Genomic DNA, 19,229 nt, shown 5'->3' with positions numbered 1-19,229 from the left:
ATCTAGTTGCAGAGGAGGGTCTGAGCCATTGCAAGGAGCCCATCCGTTCTGTCTGGGTTTCTGTTTATTCAATACAGGCCCAGCATCCAGCCCTTGAGGCTAAGTCAGGAACAAATAAATATAGGCTGCCGAGGTGTGCACACGGACTCAGGGCCAGCCTGGTACGCTGGCCCCAGCCTCGGATGTCCACCCAGCTCCCGTTCCCTGCAGGCTTGGCACCACCGAGGTACTCACGGGGACAGGTCCTGCGCTCTGCCTGCTCCAGCCCCTCCTCTTTTCTGTCCAAGGCCCAGCTCTCCCTCCAGCTGGGAGGTGGGAGGGAAGGATGGGGGCCAGAGTCCAGGTCCCAGGCTGCAGCCTGTGTTCACTGTGCGAGGACAGAGGAGCAGGGAGGCAGGCGCCGCGAGCCAGCAGGCCTTTATGCGCCACCACATGCCTTCGCTGTCCTACAGTGGCCCCGCCCCGCTCCCGCTGCGGTCCTCCCACTGCCCTGCCCCCCAGGTCCACTTGAGGGGGCACTCAGGAGTCACACCAGCTTCCGCCCTTGTCCATGGGCCCAGTGGCCCCACGTGCATTCTTGGACACTTCCCTAGCTGCCCCGTCCTCCTCATCCTCGTCCTCATCTTCTCCATCAGTGAAGCCACTCTGGTTAGGGCCGTAGGCTAGAGTGGTGTGTGCCAGGTCCACCTCAATGGGGAAGACATCGGCGTCCCGTAGCACCGCGTAGCAGTCATTGTAGTACTTGGACATGGTCGACACGAAGCGCTGCAGCTGGAACACGATGTCCTGGACTGGGGCAGGAGGTGAGCAGACAGGCCCAGTGGCTACAGCTGCCTCCTCTTAGGGAAGACCTGGAGCTGGCCTGTTCTTCCTGCTGGGACACTTCCTGGGCCCCAGGCCTCAGGAAGGGTGGTACAGCCAAAGGCTTCCTGGCCCTGCCTAGTTGACCACCTAGTCCTCCAAACCCCTAGCTCAGGAAACAGAGAAGGCTGCCTGAGTGAGTGTTCCTGGGCCCAAACCCTGGCCCCAACCCAGCCAGGTTCTGAGTGGACTCCACCAGGGCCTGGTCCTGAGGCCTCGGGGAGACTACCCTCTCTAGGCCTCATCTCTGATCTAGGGAGAGAAGAGCACCCACCCTGGGGCGAAGTGCCAGGAAAGGACCGAGTCAGGGAGGGCACGGGCCTCCAGAGCCCCTCACCGTGCTTCTGGTCCAGCAGCTCCATCTTCTCTAGCACATCCTTGCGCATCTGGGAGAAGCGGGCCCGAGCCTCCTGGCGGCAGCGCAGGATCAGGCGGTACTCGTAGTTGCCTGTGCTCACGCGGTATAGGGGTTCCCCTAGAGCCTGGGGCAGGCAAGCTTGTCAGCGCTCTTGGGTGGACCTGGGCCTCCCGGGGACAGATGGGGCTGGAAGGCTGCAGGGCTGGCCCAGCTCACAGCTGTACCACAATGGGCTTCCAGACGCCAGTGACGGACAGAAGCTCAAAGCAGTAACTTTGGAGGGAGAAAAATCAACCACAGAAACACGAATACAGCTCACATGAAATAAATGAATGCTGGTTAAAAGAGGGACCCTGACTGCAAACAAATCACAAATTAGAAACAACAACAACAACCCACAACAACCAGGCGTGGAGAGCGTCTCAGCGGTTAAGAACACTCACTGTTCTTGCAGAGACCTGGGTTCAGTTCCCAGCCCCACAGGATCGCTCACAGCTGTGTAATTTCAGTTCCAACATCCCCTTCTGACCTCCACAGGCACCAGCCATGCGAATGGACACACACACACACACACACACACACACACACACACACACACACACGTAAACACTCATATACATATAAAAGGAAAAAACACCAACTGGTTTTTTTTAAATCAAAGCATAGCTCAGAAGTGAAATCAGTCAGTTTTTTCTTAGAGGAGCCTCACAACTTTGGGGCACCTGGCCTAGAGGAGTCACTTCATGGCACACTAGCTGGTACTCCAAGCCAGAGGAGCTGGTAGAATGGGCTGACAGCCCCAAACTCCAGCAATTAAGACCCCAGGATGCCTGACACCACCCAATACCTCTGGCAGACCCAGGGTCTTCTAAAGAGGAAGTGTGGGTACCCCAAGCCTTCCCGCTACCAGCCTGGGCCCCTTCGGTACTCACAATGCAGCTGTATTCCTCGTCATCCATCTCCTTCACCTTTAGACAGTAGGACTGTATGGGATGGGATGGGTGAGGCCATGAAGTCAGTAGCCAGACTTCCTGGACTCCCATCCTCATGATTCCAGCCCCGCCTGTCATGCCTCCCTATCCCTCAGGTCACCTGGGAACCTGGACACACCAAGAAAGCAGTGGCCATAGGCCACCTAGCAGCCCTGGACCACCTGGGAAAGGCTGGAAGCTGACATGGACAGAGGCCCAGGAAAGGGGCAGCAGAGCGATGAGGCACTCCTCTGGGAGGGTGTAAAGGCCTGAAGGCTGGAGACATCCAAAAGGGACCAAATTCAAGTCTCAGGAGATGCTCTGGGGATTGGAGGGTGTGGCTCCGTAGTGCAGCACTTGCCTAGCATGCATAAGACCTGGGGTTCTATCTCCAGAACAGTAAAGATCCCAAACCAAAACCAAAAGGTCCTGCGTGTGGTGGTACTGCTTGTGGAGCAAAACAGCTCGGGGCTCCTTGAAGACGTGCTGTGCACAAGCCTAGTCAAGGCTCTGAGAGGTGCACAGCACGGAACCTGAATACTTAACAGATCATCGTCTGGCTTCTTTGACAATCAGATTATCATTTAGGACTCCGAAGGTCCTTTCAAGTATCCCAGACCTAGTCTGAGCTGCTGCTAAAGGTGACAAGTCCCAAGGACCAGAAATGATAGAGAATGAGGACTCTCCTGCTCACCAGGCTCTGGTACCTCAGCGCTCCTTGGTGTGGGAATGCAGTCTAGGCTGCTTCTGATTAGTCAGCCCTTTAATCCCATACTCCTGACTCAACAGAGGACTGGCCCCATCCTGCCTGCCACAGCACGGCTGCTTGCCTAGGCTGGCCTCCAGGGTGGGCTCATCCCAGCTGGTCAGGCACTGCAGACCACTCAACTCACCAAGTACTCGAACTTCACATCCAGGTATTTCTTGATGGTGAGGCGTGTATCAGGGATGGCCTTGTTGAGGTACGTGTTCAGGTCTGTCAGCATCTAAGAGGTTGGATGACAAATGGCAGATGTATCATCCTTCCCAGTGGACTTGGGCATCAGCCAAAGGGCACTGTGTCAAGGTTAGAAGACTATGTCAGGCCAAGGGCACATAGTGACCCAGCAGTGTCTTAAGGTCAACAGGGACCAGGGAGGCACTGCGACTCATGGCTGGCCGGCCATAGAGGTGACACCAACCTAGTGTCTGCATGGCACCTGACTCCAGCCCAGAACTCCTCCTGTGCTAGGCTGTCCCTCCTCCTCTGACCAGTGGGGCATGCTGCACTCTGAGGGACCCACCGGTTTGATGGTTTTCAGTAGCCGAATGCCAAACTTCTCGATGCTGCGGTGTGCATCAGCAAACTTCACGAATGCCTCACTTGCTGCTGGCTGCGGCTCCCGCACCCCAATCACAGAGAACACGTCCCCAAAGGCTGCGTGACAAGTTTGCCTTGAAGCCCCCGCTTGACTCCCTAATGGAGAAGCCAGGGGCTTGCTAGGCAGCAGGGCAGGGGCCTGACGAGCAGAAAGCCAAGGTCTGCTCGAAGGGTCTACATCCCAAGGAGGTACATCTTCAAGAGGCCTGCACCATACTCCCAAGGAGCTACATCCTCATTCTGGGCCTAGGCTCCCAGGGGAGCTAGCCTTTGTCCCCCCAAGTGACCGGACAAAAGGCCAAGTGAAAATCTAGGTGGTCATGCTAGGCAAGAGCAGAGCACCAGGCTGAGATTCTGGACCCGTGGGTTTGAATGCCAGCTCTGCCACCATGAGCTCTGGGCCCACTTCCTGTCGGGGCTTCCTTTCCTGGCCAGCAAAACGTTGTGTCTTTCCTGCCCACATGGGCCCGAAGAGACGAGAATGAAGAGAAGCTGCCTGCACTGTGAGTAGCAGTGAGGTACGTGGCGTCCCCCCAAAGGTCAGCTGGACCAGATGCTACATGATCACTGCCACCCGGTGTGAGGTTGGAGGTCAGAGCTGGGCACTGGCCTTGGCATAGGGATGAGAAGGGCCCCAGAGAGGAACTAGCCACACCTCACTGTTCGGTGTAATTAAGCCCTGAGGGACAGGGGTTTGCAGGGTCACGTGATGAATCTGGGGATGCCATTACCCCTGTGCGTCTGTGACAGCTCATAAAAGGCCCGTAGGAGATTCTTGGTGTGTTCCGTCATCCCTGTGGGAAGAGACCCAAGTGACAAAAGACGGAGACCGAAATCAGGGATCACATTGGCCCCCCAGCTTCACAGTCCACCTGAGGTCCTCGCTGGGCATTAGGTCCCCAGGCTTTTCCCCAAGGCCTGGGGATGAAGGCTGAGTTGGCCCTCTATGCAGATCCCATGTGACAGGCAGCCGGGATTATGTATGACAGTCTCCTAGGGGATCTCTCTGGGAGTGTAGGAATTTGGAGGGGCATCTGTTACATTTACTGTTCCCCAAACTTTCTAGGTAGCTCCCCTGCCCCACTGACACTCTGTAGGACAGGGGTCCCCAGGACAGACCAGCAGCAGCAGGCACTTCGCGGCCGACCTACCTTTGTACAGCTCGGCAGTGCGTTCCAGCTCCTCCAGACGCTTTACCAACCCATCTGTGGAGGTCAAGAACAGAGGAGGCTGTGGCCTCAGCAAGCCAGGGAGACGCCAGCCCAGCAGAGGCCAAGCTGAGAGGCAAAGGTAGCCCGAGGGCTAGCCTCTGCCAAAAACAGGTCTCGGGTGGAGTTTGGGCCTCAGGGTTTACTCATCAACTCCCCAGCAAACCCAGAGAGGTAAGAGACAGGCAGAGCTGGCTCAGGACCCCTGTCAGGAGCCTCGCTCCACCTACCATTGCCTGGGGCGATCCAGGGGCTGATGGTTATTCCAGTACAGCCTCTTCCCAAAGCAGGAGTGTATGAGGGTGGGTTTCCCTAGGCCAGACCCCAGGGTAGCTTCCCAGAGGCCCAGAGGGCAAGCCCTGGGCTAGCAGCCAAGGCTCCCCACACAGCAGTTAGAGTCGAGGAGGGCCTTTTGATCATGGCCAGGGCTGGTTGAGACAACTGCACAGGACGGGCTAGGGTATGGGGAGAAGAGATTCGGAAGGGCTAGAGGAAGGTCTCACACTAGAATTTGCTGATCACAGCTAACAGCTAAACAGGTATAAACTAAGTGTCTATCTTTCCCTCAAACTGACAGATTCACTCGACTCCTCACTGCCAGAGAAGACAATGAAAGCTCTCAGACTGAGCCAAGCTGCAGAAGACAGGGACCAGAGCTCTGCCTGGGAGAAGCAGAAACCAGCCGAGCTGCCTGGAAGAGGTTTAGACCAACCGAGGCCCCTGGAAAGGACAGTCTCCACCTGTGGAGCTGCCTGCAGGCTGTGCACTGAGCTCCAGGTTCCCAGCTTTGTGAGCTGTCACCCATGCTGGGGTGAGCCTTGGTGATGCAGCTGTCTGAGTAATTTCTGGCCCTATGAGCAGCCCCTCCCCCGTACTCCCGTGAGCAACTCCAATAAAACCCACTGGTCCGCCCAAGTCTCTGGACTTGGGTCTGTTGTGGGCTCCCTATCTGGGGTGAGTAGACTGTGTTGTGGATCCTCAAGGAGTTCTGTCACCAGCTCGGCCATCACCCAGGCCCACAGTCGGGCCGTGGGTTGGCCCACCCTAGCATCTACCCCATCTAGGACCTGACAGAGCTCATGAAAGGGCTGGTCCTGTGGCATGATACCCACAGGCTCTCCAAGACTTGAGGCGGCCACAGGGTATCCCAGAGGAGTTCTGGTGAGGATCCAGTGAGGATGGTGTGTCCGAAACCAGAGGCCCTGAACCAGACCAGTGACTCATTGCAATCAGCATTTGCCGGTAAAGCTGATGGGACAAAGAGTATACCGTGTGACACACCGAGGTCCCCAATGCCACCAGGCCGAATGAAGAGGTGCTGGAGAGGCAGGGAAGGAGAAGTGAAGAGGGTTTGTTGCTGATGTCTTTGTTTGGGTTTGGGGCTTGTTGGCTCACTTGCTTACTTTGTTGCATTGTCTTTTGGGAGGGGGCGTGGCAGGGATAAGGGGAGGATATGGGGGGAATGGAGGTGAGCAGAATTGGGGTGCATGTGACACTCCCAAAGAATCAATAAAGAAGTTAAATGAAAAAATAAGAATAAAAAGAGGTAGAACTCTCAGCTCCCTCCCCAGCGCCGTGTCTGCCCGCTGCCGCATCCTGACAGGACGACAATGGACTGAACCTCTGACTGTAAGCGCGCCCCCATGGAAGGGTTGCCTTCGCAAGAACAAAGAAAGAAACAAGTGTTGGCACACAAGACCACACTAGGTCTGGGGAGTGACTGGTAAAACTAAGATCCAGGTCCTGCCCTTAGGCTCCAAGCCCAGCAGAGGTGCTGAGCCAGCAGCCTGTGAGGAACAGGACGGTGGAGGGAGTGAGGGAACAGTGACCTCAGTCCGGGGCCAGGCTGGAACTGGGAGGAGGCTGACTGGCAGGGGTGGAAGGCATTACAGACACAGGCTTGGGAGCGCAGGAAGCATGGGCCTCCTTGGGCTCCCCACCTCTGGATATGTCCCCCACCTGTGGGGACGAAGTACACATACCTCTCACGACAGGGTGAGGGCTTCTGGGCCCTGACCAGGCCTGAGAGCACCTGCAGCCACACCGAGTCACCTGCTGTGAGCCAGAACACTGAAAGCCCCTGACAACCCCAGCCCTTCTCCAGCCTGCCCCTGTGGGCAGGGACCACTTAACCTCTTCTACAGAGGAAGCTGAGGGCTGAGTGGCAGGCAAACTGCCTCAAGTCATGCAGTCATGCCTGTCTAAGCAGACCCCGGCTCTCCTGGCTTGGTGTGGAGCTTACTCAGTCGGGCTTTGAGCTGGGGGAGAGGGACACGGCACAGACAGAAGCTTTTCTCTGGACAGGAAAGCTGGCTGTGGGAAAGGCCTTGAGTGGGAGAGTGGGGGGAGGGTGGACACCGCAGAGGTCTTCGGGAGGCTGTGGTGGCCCCCGGCCTCCAGGTCCTGGCTCCCTGGAGCATGAGCACGTGGCCAGCAGGCACAGTTGTTTTTAGCTGGGTCATGGGACATCATGACAGCTTCAATTTTAGAAATCCTATTTACAGCGAGGGAAATTGCAAGGTTGGGGGAAACAACAGCCCGTTCTAATTTCATCTCAATGCATGGTGACTACAGTAACAAGGATTTATAGGCTCCACGGGGCTGAAAATAGCAGCCGCCACTTTGTAGCCCATTTGGAACATGCTCAGGCCCCACCCCCACTCTCCCAGCCAATAAAGCCCGTGTGCCCAGCTGAGCCCACGGTTTATACGGGTATTTTTATCCTCCCCGAGTACATGCATAGCACTGCTATTTATAAGCCTAGGCTGGCGGTGGCAGGAGCACGGGTTCCATCGGCCTCCTGGGGAGACATCCAGTGCGTGTGTCTGAGTGTGTGTAGAGTGCCTGCTGCACATGGTTCCTCGGAGCACAGGGAGCGGCGACAAGGGCGGCAGCGCCACCTCCTGGTCAAGGGCAGGACTGAGGTGGACAGGCCGGGCAGGACAGTGTCGCTGTGCAGGGAGGGGTGTGCAGGCATCCACGCTGGGAGGGAGCACCTGCCCTCCCAAGTCTGTGTTGCCCCCACCCCCACCCCCACAGCGACCTAAAGCCCACAGCTAGCAGTTGTAGTAGCTCTTGGAGGACCGCAGGGGTCCAGAGGTGTGACTTGGCTGTCCACACTGAGGCAGGGAAGGGCTGTCAGACCCAGTAACTTGACGGAGAGCTGGCCACCAAGCTGGCGGAAGGAGAACTTACCATTGCACAGGATGGCCCGGCTTAGGCCCAGGGCATCAGCTGTGCCTGAACTCATGTTCTCCACCAGGCGGTGCTTGACTTTCTTCAACACTGGGGCAGGAGAGAAAAGGCCGTGAGACTGCTGCTGACCAGGCCGTCTAGGCCCGAGCCCTGTCACTGCTGCAGGCTGTCCCAGCGGGCGGAGGAGATGGCCCAGGGTTTGGTGTGTGGAGTGGTCAGGAAGCCGTGGCTCTGCGCAGAGTGTGTCCTGAGCTACCTGTCCTACTCAGCGCTGATTCGGGGGAGCCAAACAGGTAAACACGGAGTGCTCGGCACGAGGACCGAGACCCGCTATCTGCCGCTGGTGTCACTGAGAGCCCAGAGCTTGTCCATGCTAAGCAGTGGCTGACAGGCCAGACAGAGAGGGCCTTGTCCCTTCTTTCTTCAGCCAACACGTGAGATGGCTTGTGCCACGGCCAGGCTCTGGAGGGGGTTCTTAAGCTGATTACATCATAGTAGTGGGCATCATGACTGCCACTGGCTGGCCGGTCACTGCATATACCAGCTAAGGTCTCAGAAGGGGTCCTGGGCTGGAGTCAAAGGGCTCAAGAGAGTAGGAATGTCAGACTAGGCATGGTGCATGCCTTTAATCCCAGCACTCGGGAGGCAGAGGCAGGGGGATCTCTGAGTTCAAGGACAGGCTGGCCTACAGAACAAGCTCCAGGACAGTCAGGACTACACAGAGAAACCACCGGGGAGCTCGTTTTCCCTTGGCCTCTGTCCCCCAGGGCTGTGGGTGGTAGGTGAGCATGGGTTTATCTGGGTGTTCTGCCAGGAGACTGCCAAGCCTCTCTGCCTCACACTGGGTCATGTGGCTGATCCAGAGGAAGTGGCAGCTAATTATTGCTGTTTCAAGGCTTCTACAGAAGCAAGGTCCTGCCCTTCTAGCCACAGGCAACTTGCCAAATAGCACACCCTAAGGTCCAGTTTGCACCCTAGTCTTCCTGGAAGTACACTGCAGGAGAGGCCTCGGAGGAGAGGGATTAAAAGCAGGCATGACACATAGGCCAAGGTCTGGGAGTGGGAGGTGTGAGATACAGGGTAGTGAGAATGCAGGGCCAGGGCCTGTGAATACTACAAGGGGAGCACCTGGCTCCTCCTAGCCTTCTGGATCAGCTTGGACAGAAAAAGCCAGAGCCCATGGCACATGGCTGCTCTGGCCTGGCTTACCGATGTCCAGGGACATGCCCTGCTTCGGGTCGGCCTGCAGCTTGTTGTAATGGATGGTCACCTCCCCCTGCAAGAGCGGCACAGACACAATCAGGGCGGCGGCTGCACTTCAGGCCCCCCAGAGACTACCTTCTGCAACCTGGCACTAGACCACCAACCAGCAGGGGAGGAGCAGGACTTCCGGGGACTCCAGTCCAGCAGGAGAGGTTGAGTGACTCGGATTTTCACTTAGTCCCATATTTTAGTGACTGCTCAGGGGAGGGTTTCCGACCACAGGAGGCCACCATGGTCACTCTAGTCTTTGCAGTCCTAAGGCCTTTGAGACTGGGGCTGAATCTGCTCACATCTAACTTGGACTGAAAACTCACACCCACAGCACAGACGAAGTGAACCAATGCGGTCAGTTAGGGGTAGGGTGTGAAGGCCTCCCTTGGGACTGACATGGCCCTGAGCCCTGAGCCCCTCCTTGGTCTGCCTGATGTCAGAAGGGGCACTAGGAGGGACTACAGAGGTCATCCTCTCCTTCGTGAGGACTTAGTGCCAATGTGACCTGGGTACAGGACCAGAGGAAGCCAGGGTGGTATGTGTCTGAGTGGAAGCAAGAAGGGGATAGTGGGGGCTGAAGAGATGGCTCAGTTCTCAGCACACACATGGTGGCTCACAACCATGGTCACTCCAACGCCGGGGGCTGACGCCCTCCGACTTTCAAGTACCGATGTGGTGTACATACATACCTGTAGCCAATATGTACATAAAATAAAATAAATCCAAAAAAAAATTTTTGAAAGTATGGGATAGTAGGGCTGGTCTGGAGCCTTGGAGGATGGCATAGGAAGGGGAAGGTACTGGCCTCGCTGGGGTTTGGGGTCTCGGGCACTGGGCCCAAGTCTACACAAGCTGGACCCCACCCTTGACGCTGGGACTGCCTATCATCTGGCTTTGCATTCCTCACGGAGCTCGTTCACTAGTTTTCCCAAGGCTCTCCAGTGCTGAACTGCTGGGGACCAGCAGAAAGGCCGTGTTTGTTCGGACGGAATGGACACTGCACAGAGCAAGGGTCTCAGTGGAACATCTGGGGTGGGGAACTAGCAGGAGGGAAGGGATGCAGGCTACATCTGGACTGGAAATGCCTAAGCTTAGGGTTCCCCACAGCCTCAAGTCCCCGGGAAACTTGGGAAGCAGTTCCCACAACAAAACTCTAGGGCAAACATGGCCCAGCTGTGGTCACTGGAGTTCACTGACCCAGGGAGGTCACTGTTGGCATCCAGCTGCCTCTGGGCTCTAACCAGGGACATCACAGCTCATCTGAGTGTTTAGCACTTCTGGGAGCTTACAGGGGTCCAGGAGACTCGAATGTGTCCCTCATACTGCGATACAAGAAGCAGACAGTGACCCCTAAGCCGGCTAGGCCCCTGGCAGCCTGGGTAGCTCAGCAGGGACCTGACAGGCTCCGCCTCCCACTGCAGAGCGAGCTCCCAGCTGCTCCGGCAGGGTCTCACCTTCACCTCCTGGATCATCTTGGCCACCTCGACTTTGGTTTTCCCTTTGATGGACCTGCCATTGACCCCGGTGATCTCATCACCAGCCGCCACCGTGCCGTCCAAGGCTGCAGGGGTGTTGTCAAATACCTGTCATGTGAAGGAGTGGAGGACAGTGAGGTGGGCCGGGGACCTGGGCAGGCCCTCCCTCTACTCAGGCAGCGCCAGGGAGGACGAGAGGAAACCTCCCATTCTTGGGAAGGGGAGAGAAGACAGGCTGTGGGTCCCAGCAGTCAGACTGTTCTCTATACAGCAAACACACTGGCCCTCACGGCCCTCACGGCCCTCACGCCTGCTCCTCCAGTCACTACCTTCCATGGCTTTTCCAACAATGCTGTCGGCAGCCAAAGCACTTCTTAACGATTCCATAGCTACTCTGGCTGAGCAAGGGCCCTATGCCTGTGAGCCCTTTCCCAGGCGGACCCTTCAACAGGACTTATGCTCACCGGCGTCAGGTGGTGTTCCGTCAAAGACGAGCCGTTTACTGGTAACAGTAAGGAGACGGCTGTCTATGGGGTCCACACACAGATGCAGGGGCCACACACAGAGACATGGGGTCCACACAGAGACACACAGACGCAGGGGGCGCACACAGACATGGGGTCCACACACAGACGTGGGGTCCACACACATAGACATGGGGTCCACACACAGACGTGGGGTCCACATACATAGACATGGGGTCCACACACATAGACATGGGGTCCACACACAGACGCAGGGGGCGCACACAGACATGGGGTCCACACACAGATGTGGGGTCCACACACATAGACATGGGGTCCACACACACAGACATGGGGTCCACACACAGACGCAGGGGGCGCACACAGACATGGGGTCCACACACACAGACATGGGGTCCACACACATAGACATGGGGTCCACACACATAGACATGGGGTCCACACACAGATGTGGGGTCCACACACATAGACATGGGGTCCACATACACAGACATGGGGTCCACACACACAGACATGGGGTCCACACACAGACGCAGGGGGCGCACACAGACATGGGGTCCACACACAGACATGAGGTCCACACACAGACATGGGGTCCACACACACAGACATGGGGTCCACACACAGACATGGGGTCCACACACAGACGTGGGGTCCACACACAGACATGGGGTCCACACACAGATGGAGGAGCACGGACTGGACCGGAGAGTAACTACAGATATCAAACTTGCCAGCAGTGGTTCTGTACCTTTAAGCTTGTTTTTGAGTTAGGTAGGGTCTTACTTTGTAGCCCAGATGGGCCTTGAACTAGCAAACTTCCTGCCTCAGCCTCATAATAACAGGGATACAAGCCACCATATCTGGCTCCTGTGTTACCTTCAGTTTCTAAATTTTCTAAAAGAAAAAGCCATGTCTAAAGGATACTTTGTAATATGTTTTACAATGTTACAAGGAAAAACGAAGCAACTAAGGTTAACATTTATCAACCTTCAGATCACGTTACAAGTATCACAATAAGCCGCCAGGAAGCCAGGGCGGCCCTGGAACACACCTTTAATCCCAGCACTCGGAAGGCAGAGCCAGGCGGATCTCTGTGAGTTCGAGGCCAGCCTGGGCTACAGAGCAAGATCCAGGACAGGCACCAAAACTACACAGAGAAACCCTGTCTCCAAAAACCAAAAACAAAACAAAAAAAAAAAAAGAAGAAGTGACCAGGAGACAACAGGAACTATGGAACCCTGCTGAGAGAAGCAGGCATAATAGACCCAAGCGATGCTGGACTTGACCGCCACCGTGTGCAGATGCAGATTGGTGAAGCACCTCTTGGATATGTCGGCGAAGATGTTTCTCGAGAGAACGAAGAGTGTGGAGTGGGGAAGGTGCCCTAACCCTGGGCAGGACCAGCCACAGAGAAAGGAGATAGGCCGCTAGCACAGGCGCTCTCTCTGCTCTCAGGCCGTCAGCAGGGGAGCTGCTCTGCTCCTGCCACGAAATACGACAAACCCAAACTGAGTGCTTCCTCTCTCTCAGTTTTCTGAAAGGTATTCTGTCACGGCAATGATTACGCCCAACACAGAAAATGGGTACTAAAGAGGTGAGGTCGCTGCTGTGACAGCACAGTCATGTGGTCCCTAAGCCTGGTGTGCGCAGGACATTTAGGAAAGTTGGGAGGTGCAGGCTGGAGGAGCCCCAGATAATGTGGTAAACTTATCCCAGTGGGCAAGGCTGGTATAGAAGAAGAGAGCCAACTCCTACAGTCTGCCCTCTGCCTTCCACTCATGTGTCATGGCATGTATGCACACATGCACAGACACACATGCAAAAAAAAGACTATGGGGGGCTGGAGAGATGGCTCAGAGGTTAAGAGCACTGCCTGCTCTTCCAGAGGTCCTGAGTTCAATTCCCAGCAACCACATGGTGGCTCACAACCATCCGTAATGAAATCTGGTGCCCTCTTCTGGTGTGCAGGGATACATGCAGACAGAACACTGTATACTTAATAAATAAATAAATGTGTTTTTTTTTAAAAAAAAAAAAAAACAAGACTATGGGGATCTTTAAAGATAGCTAATACATTTGGATACATTTGGCATGTAAGATGAATATGAACCTTTCAGGGCCCAGAGTGGATGCTGTGGTTTAAGGTGGGTGTCAAGCCGACACGATCTTGACAATCCAGTGACTGGACTGAGAAATGCACCTTGCTGTCACATGATGTCCTCTATGTGGGTCTGTGAGGATGTTTGCAGAGAGATTACCTAAGGAGTGTATGAATGCAGGCTGCACCATCCCATAGCCTGGAGCCTGGAGGAGAGGGGAGAGGGGAGAGGGGAGAGGGGAAAGGCAGCCTGCACAGTACACACACACAGGCAGGCTCCTGTTCTCTGGATCCTCTGATGTGACCTGCTCAGCCACGAGCTCCCTGCACTGAGGGACAGAAACCGGTGACCCAGCCAAGGTAAGTCCCTCCCCTAGCTGTTCCCCTGGGTATCTGGACACAGGAGTGAGAGCAACGGTCCACATCTGTGGATGAGAAGACGTGACGGAAGACAGCAGTACTGTCCACAGCAATCTGCAGACGCAGTGAACTCTCTACAACACCCCAGGGGTGTTTTTATAGATGGAAAAACTAAAAACTAAGATTCATACAGAATATCAAGGAACTTCGAAAGGCCAAAGTAATCTTGAGAAAGAAGAATAAAGCTGGGAGACTCACATTTGATTTCAAATTTTCCTACAAGCTAGAGTCATTGGACTAGAGATCTAGAAATAACCTGCATATACAGACAAGTGATTGACAAGTGCTAAGAACATTGGAAGGACAAAGGTCAGTCTGGAGAACGCAGTACCCATGGCAAGAACACAGAAACGTAACTCAACATTTTGAGTTAAAAATAAACTACCATACAATGAACTCTAACATCACACTAAGCAAAATAAATCCCTAGTTCTACTTACAAGAGTCCCTAGAATAGTCAAAGCCACAGAGACAGACAGAGAGGAGCATGGGAACTGCAGGGGCTGAGGAGAGGGAGTCAGCACGGCCATCTCCAGTCAGTTTTAAAAGATGGAGAGTTCTGAACTGGAGAGTGGTGACAGCTGCACCACATGGCGAGTGTATCTTAATGCCCCTTAAGAAGGGGTAAGTGGGTAAGTTCTGCGGGATGTGTATTTGTGACAACTGGAAAACAGGGCAGGATGTATGTAAGCGAAATATATGAGACTCTCATGTACAAGAGAGGCCCAGATGATGCCGCTTTCTGAGGACCCAACACAGCCACAAATAAGGCTGTGCCTATAGCTGTCACCCTGACACCTGAGACGCAGGAATGACCAGTTCCCCAAAGGCTTGGTAGATAAGAATAAGGCACACATAAGTAAAAGTCCCAATAAGAAAGACATAGTGGCCAGGCAGTGGTGGCGCACGCCTTTAATCCCAGCACTCGGGAGGCAGAGCCAGGCGGATCTCTGTGAGTTCGAGGCCAGCCTGGGCTACAGAGTGAGTTCCAGAAAAGGCTCAAAAGCTACACAGAGAAACCCTGTCTCGAAAAACCAAATTAATTAATTAATTAAATAAAAAAAAAATACCAGTGTATCCTGTTCTTGTAGAAGACCCGAGTCCCCAGCCCTCATGTCAAGCAAGCAGCTCACATATGCCTGTGACTTAGCTTCAGAGGGATCTAACACTTGTTCTGCATGGACATCTACACACACACACACACACGTAATAGTAAAACCAAGGCAAGTAGGAGTCATATCTGCAGCAGTAGCTGAAGAGGAGGGAGACAGAGAGGGCAGGAACTGCGGGTGGACACAGGCCTTGTGCACTTGCTGTATGTGAACAAAACTAATCCCATCATGTTCTGATGCAGTTCATTCAAACACACATGCCCTTCGGGTCCTGAACAGATGGGGCCAAGGGGAGTGGCTTGGAGGCTGAGCAGGCACATGGTCAGGAGGGACCTCAGAAAGGTCTCCTTCAGTCTCCTGGGGCACAAGAGACCAAATCACCCTTGAAGGTAGAGGTCAGAGAAGATGATCCTCCCAGAGACCCAGGGCCGTCTGCCTCTGAGGCCTACTCTGCTGGGTGTCCCAACAGGCTACAGTCTGGATCCTTCCTTCCAAGGCCACAGAAATGTCACTGACTGCTCAGGCACCTGGTGGAGGCGGCCTCATGACCGGCCGCCCCAGCTGTGCATCGCAGTGGACCCATCACCAGGACAGTCTCCTCAGCAGAACCATGAAGCTGCCCTCCAACACCAGCATGGAAGCTGGGGCAGGAAGACAGGCACAGCTGTCAGAGACCAGAGTAGCTGTGACTCAGTGGAGCTGCCTAAGGGCCTGGCCCTGGGCACTGCCATTCGGCTTCACTTTCACAAGAACTCAAAGACATGTGTGCCTGCATTCTTTATTTCATTAATGTACTTGGTTTTGTTTCTTTTGAAACAGGGTCTCATGGAGCCCAGTACATTTATTTAATTTTAAAAATGTCACGTGATGTGTGTGAATGTATGTGCACCATATGCATGAAGGGACTGGAGGCAGCATCAGATCCCATGGAACTTGAGTTATAGGTGTTTTGTGAACTGCCTGATACAGGTGCTGGGAACCAAACCTGGGTTACATATTTTAAACCCCCACTTTCCAGATCAGAAAACTGAGACCCAGAGTGGATAAGAAACTCACTGGTAATTGGGGACATTCATGTGAATCTTGGGCTACTACCTCCTTTTGTTTTTGCTGAGAAGGCCTCAGGTAGCCCACACTGGCCTCAAACTCATTCACCGTGCAGCTGAGCATGACTCAGAATCACTGATCTTCCCTGCCTCCACCTCCCAAGTGCAGGGATCACAGGTGTATGCTGCCTCGTCCAGCAAGGACATTACTATTTCATAGCCTTCCTACTTCAGTCGGCGAGCAGATTCATTAGAGACCTTTCCTGAATGTCTGTTACACGCTAGACACAGACCAGCACTAACTTAGTCCAACACACATGGTGTAAGGCCAAGAGCCCGCCAGACAGCCAGATCAGGACAAGCTGTAGCGGAGAGCAGGTGGAAAAGGGAACAGGGCAGCCCCACTTAGAGCGGTGGCCAGTCTGGCTAAGAACAGACCTCAGAAACACGGAAGGCTGGTGAGATGCCTCAGCAGGTAGACTGCTTGCTACACAAGCCTGATGGCCTGATTTCCAACTTGGGATCTCACAGTAGTGCCCCTCTATATGTTCGCCATGACTTGAGGGCACCCATACTCACACACACACATCAAAACCCAAATACCAATAATGGTAAAGTTTTAAAGAAACAAGACAGACCTTTGTCCCTGTGTGTGTGTTTACACACGCAGGTGTGTGGTGGTCAGACACTCTTTGCTTTCATTATTCAGGCATCAACCACTTTTTTGGGGGGACTCAGTGTCTCTCTGTGGCCTGGAACTCACTTTTAGGTTACACTAGTTGGCCAGTGAAGCCCAGGGATCCACCTGTCTCCACCTCGCACACACTATGGTGACAAGAGCACACTGTCACATCAGTGTTTTACTCAGACGCTTGGGACTGGACTCTGCTACTCAAACTTGCACAGCAAGCAAGCATTCTAGCGACTGAGCTGTCCCCCAGCCCGGAGCTAGTTCTTCCAGAGTGGAAAAACGAACCTCCTTCTGTCATACCCAAGAAGGGAGGGGACTCACTCCACTCAGGCCCCTGCCCCCCCTCCAAAGCATGCCTCATACCTGGACAATGTAGAGACAGGGGCAGTACTGGGCCCCTCCCCCAATGCTGATCCCAATCAAGTTCTGAGCATCCTTCTGCAGGGTGACCTTCCCAGGCACAGTGGGGATTCCTCTGTGGGGAAAGAGAAGCAGGTGGAGGTGAATCTGGAGAAAGGACACCTGGAAGGAGAAGGCCACACTAAGTAGCCTCTTCCTTCCTGAGCCAGAAAGAGCATCGGTACCAGAACACGCTCAAGAGTCACGCAGCTGCAGGCTCGAAGCCCAGAGCTGCCATAATCTGCTCTGGGACTCAGGGCAGGCACTTCCTCTGCTTCTGTTTCCTTCACCCCCAACATGAAATGAGGTTCCCTGGTCAGAGACCTTACAAGAAATGTGCATGGACCCCATTCTAGTCCAGAGCAGGCAACTCCAAGGAAACCAACTCAAAGATTCAGCCAGGCTCCATCCTTGGCCCCTTCTCAGGCACATGCAGGACATTATAGCCACCTTCCCTTTAGAATAAAGGTAGTCAACTATCCCCCAGACATCTTCCAACGACACAGCTCAGTTACCACCCGGCGGCGGGCAGCATTCACCATCAATGAGCTTAGGTGTGTCTTGTGGTGAACAGGCTCAGGTGTCAACCTGGTTACTGAAGACTGATTTGCTAACACAACCAACGGCTGCTCACCCCTTACTAAGGACTAACGACACACAAGGCCATGACATCTACTCCTCACTCTGGGAGTACTTTGTAAAGGTCAGACAAATCTAATTTTTCAAAGTCTACCTTACTGATCATCTATGCTGGGGAGGAAGGTCTGTGATATCCCTGGGCAGCCCTTGCAAGCTGGCTCTGTGGCCACCTTTGGAACACCTTCCCAGACCACCCCAGCAGGACCTCTCCACCTGCTGTGCTGTGGCTGGATCATGTCATGGCCTGAATCGTGATTACCTGTTAGCCTGTCACAAGCATCCCGCCCCCCCCCCGCCCCCAACAAGTGATGAACTACTAGAATGTTCGAATCCATTTCTGCTTCCACACACTGAGAAGTAGAAATGCGTGGAGCTAAGACACCCAAGGACACGAGGGACCTGGGTCCTCAGCTCCCAGGTCTTGGGGGGGGGGGTGGGGAAACACTCACAATTTATCCTCCTCGATGTCATAGTCCAAGTCAGCAAACATGGTTCCGAGAGTTGGGGCCGACAGGCTAACTGCCCAGCTCGGGAGGGGAATGGGGAACTGGGTCTGGGGGAGAAAAGAAGGCGGGGCTCCAGGGAACTGAAGTGCCCAGATGTCAGCCCCAAGCTCCCACCCTCCGCTATCCGGGACAGCGGGCTCCAGCCCTCCCCTCGGGACTGGGGCAGGTGACTCTTACTTGGTACAGGGGAGGACCCCAGGCCAGGGCGAGGGGCTCGGATTCCAGAGTCCGCCCCAGGGTTCTCCAGACCCTTGGGAGCCGCTTCGGTCGCTCACCGAGAGAGTCGGTCCCACAGCCGGGCCTGGGCCAGGCTGGCACCTGAACCCACCTGCCGTTCCACCTGGCGGCGACCGCGACTGTCGCGTCACTTCCGGTGGGGCGCGGAAGTCCCGCCTCTCCCTCTGGGTGTTTGCCCCAATCCCTGAAGGCAACCCTTCTCTCTCCGCTCTGAACCAGGAAAAAGAACAAGTGCTGGTGGAAGTTCGCTGTTCGTGTGAGAAAACGGGAAAGGAAGGAAAGGTCTAGACATGGTGGCGGCCCCGGGCCCCGCCATAGGCCGTGCAGCCATCTTGGGGAGGGCAGGGCTCTTCCCGGCTTCCTTAGCTGCAGTCTGGGGACCACTCCAGCCTGGCGGTTGCTAGGGCAACGGAAGCATCCTGGGGCCGGGCGAAGTTCAGTGAACTGCAAACCTCCAGATCTTCGCTTTCACGTTTTCAGTGCCGCTTCCTGAGGAAAGCCTGTGTTTCCTCTACTACAGAGCGTCTGGGCTGGAAGGTTCCCGCAAGATCTCAGTCTCACAAAGAAAGAAATTAAGTACCTGAGAGAGGGAGTAACTTTGTTCAGAGATGCTTACAGTTGATATAAGATCCAGGTCTTGGTCCTGAAACCCCTACCGCCAGTCTGGGGTCCTTTTAACATCTGCGCTAAACTCGGAGCCACAAGAGGTATATTCAGTGGGCTTTTAAAGGGCAGATTTGGCTTTATTCAGTGGGCTTTTTGTTGTTGTTGTTTGTTTGTTTGTTTTTGTTTTTCGAGACAGGGTTTCTCTGTGTAGCTTTGCGCCTTTCCTGGATCTCGCTCTGTAGCCCAGGCTGGCCTTGAACTCACAAAGATCCGCCTGGCTCTGCCTCCCAAGTGCTGGGATTAAA

The 19,229-nt window shown here is 54.7% G+C and overlaps 1 protein-coding gene across 2 annotated transcripts; it reads right to left on the bottom strand.

Annotated features, from left to right (window-relative positions):
- Positions 1 to 46: 46 nt before the first annotated feature.
- Pick1 (protein interacting with PRKCA 1) lies at positions 47 to 18,798 on the bottom strand. 2 transcript variants are annotated; one of them, XM_052748342.1, is made up of 13 exons: positions 18,410 to 18,798; positions 18,025 to 18,128; positions 16,901 to 17,012; positions 10,662 to 10,790; positions 9,163 to 9,229; positions 7,954 to 8,043; positions 4,702 to 4,755; positions 4,282 to 4,344; positions 3,474 to 3,607; positions 3,084 to 3,176; positions 2,152 to 2,202; positions 1,199 to 1,343; positions 47 to 791 (listed from the first exon to the last, which is right to left on the bottom strand). In XM_052748342.1, exons 2-13 carry the CDS (start codon positions 18,063 to 18,065, stop codon positions 520 to 522), a joined length of 1,251 nt encoding a protein of 416 aa, XP_052604302.1. In that variant the 5' UTR covers positions 18,066 to 18,128; positions 18,410 to 18,798; the 3' UTR covers positions 47 to 519. The 2 variants fall into 2 exon arrangements, with proteins under 2 accessions (XP_052604302.1, XP_052604301.1); XM_052748341.1 differs by having other exon boundaries at positions 18,259 to 18,794.
- Between the last annotated feature and the right edge of the window lie 431 nt (positions 18,799 to 19,229).

Source organism: Peromyscus californicus, unplaced genomic scaffold (assembly GCF_007827085.1).
Source record: "Peromyscus californicus insignis strain IS unplaced genomic scaffold, ASM782708v3 Scaffold_20__1_contigs__length_68692818, whole genome shotgun sequence".
Classification (NCBI taxonomy): domain Eukaryota; kingdom Metazoa; phylum Chordata; class Mammalia; order Rodentia; family Cricetidae; genus Peromyscus; species Peromyscus californicus.
The sequence above is the reverse complement of the archived record's forward strand: the minus strand, read 5'-3'. Positions and strand labels throughout refer to the sequence as shown.

Excerpts from the sequence above, each read along its gene's own strand:
- Pick1 (XM_052748342.1), bottom strand. The coding sequence starts at position 18,065 with ATGTTTGCTGACTTGGACTATGACATCGAGGAGGATAAATT. Across the intron at positions 3,608-4,281 it reads GCTGTCACAGACGCACAGGG|CCTTTGGGGACGTGTTCTCT; the intron begins GTAATGGCATCC and ends CTTGTCACGCAG. Across the intron at positions 1,344-2,151 it reads ACGAGGAATACAGCTGCATT|GCTCTAGGGGAACCCCTATA; the intron begins GTGAGTACCGAA and ends TGCCTGCCCCAG.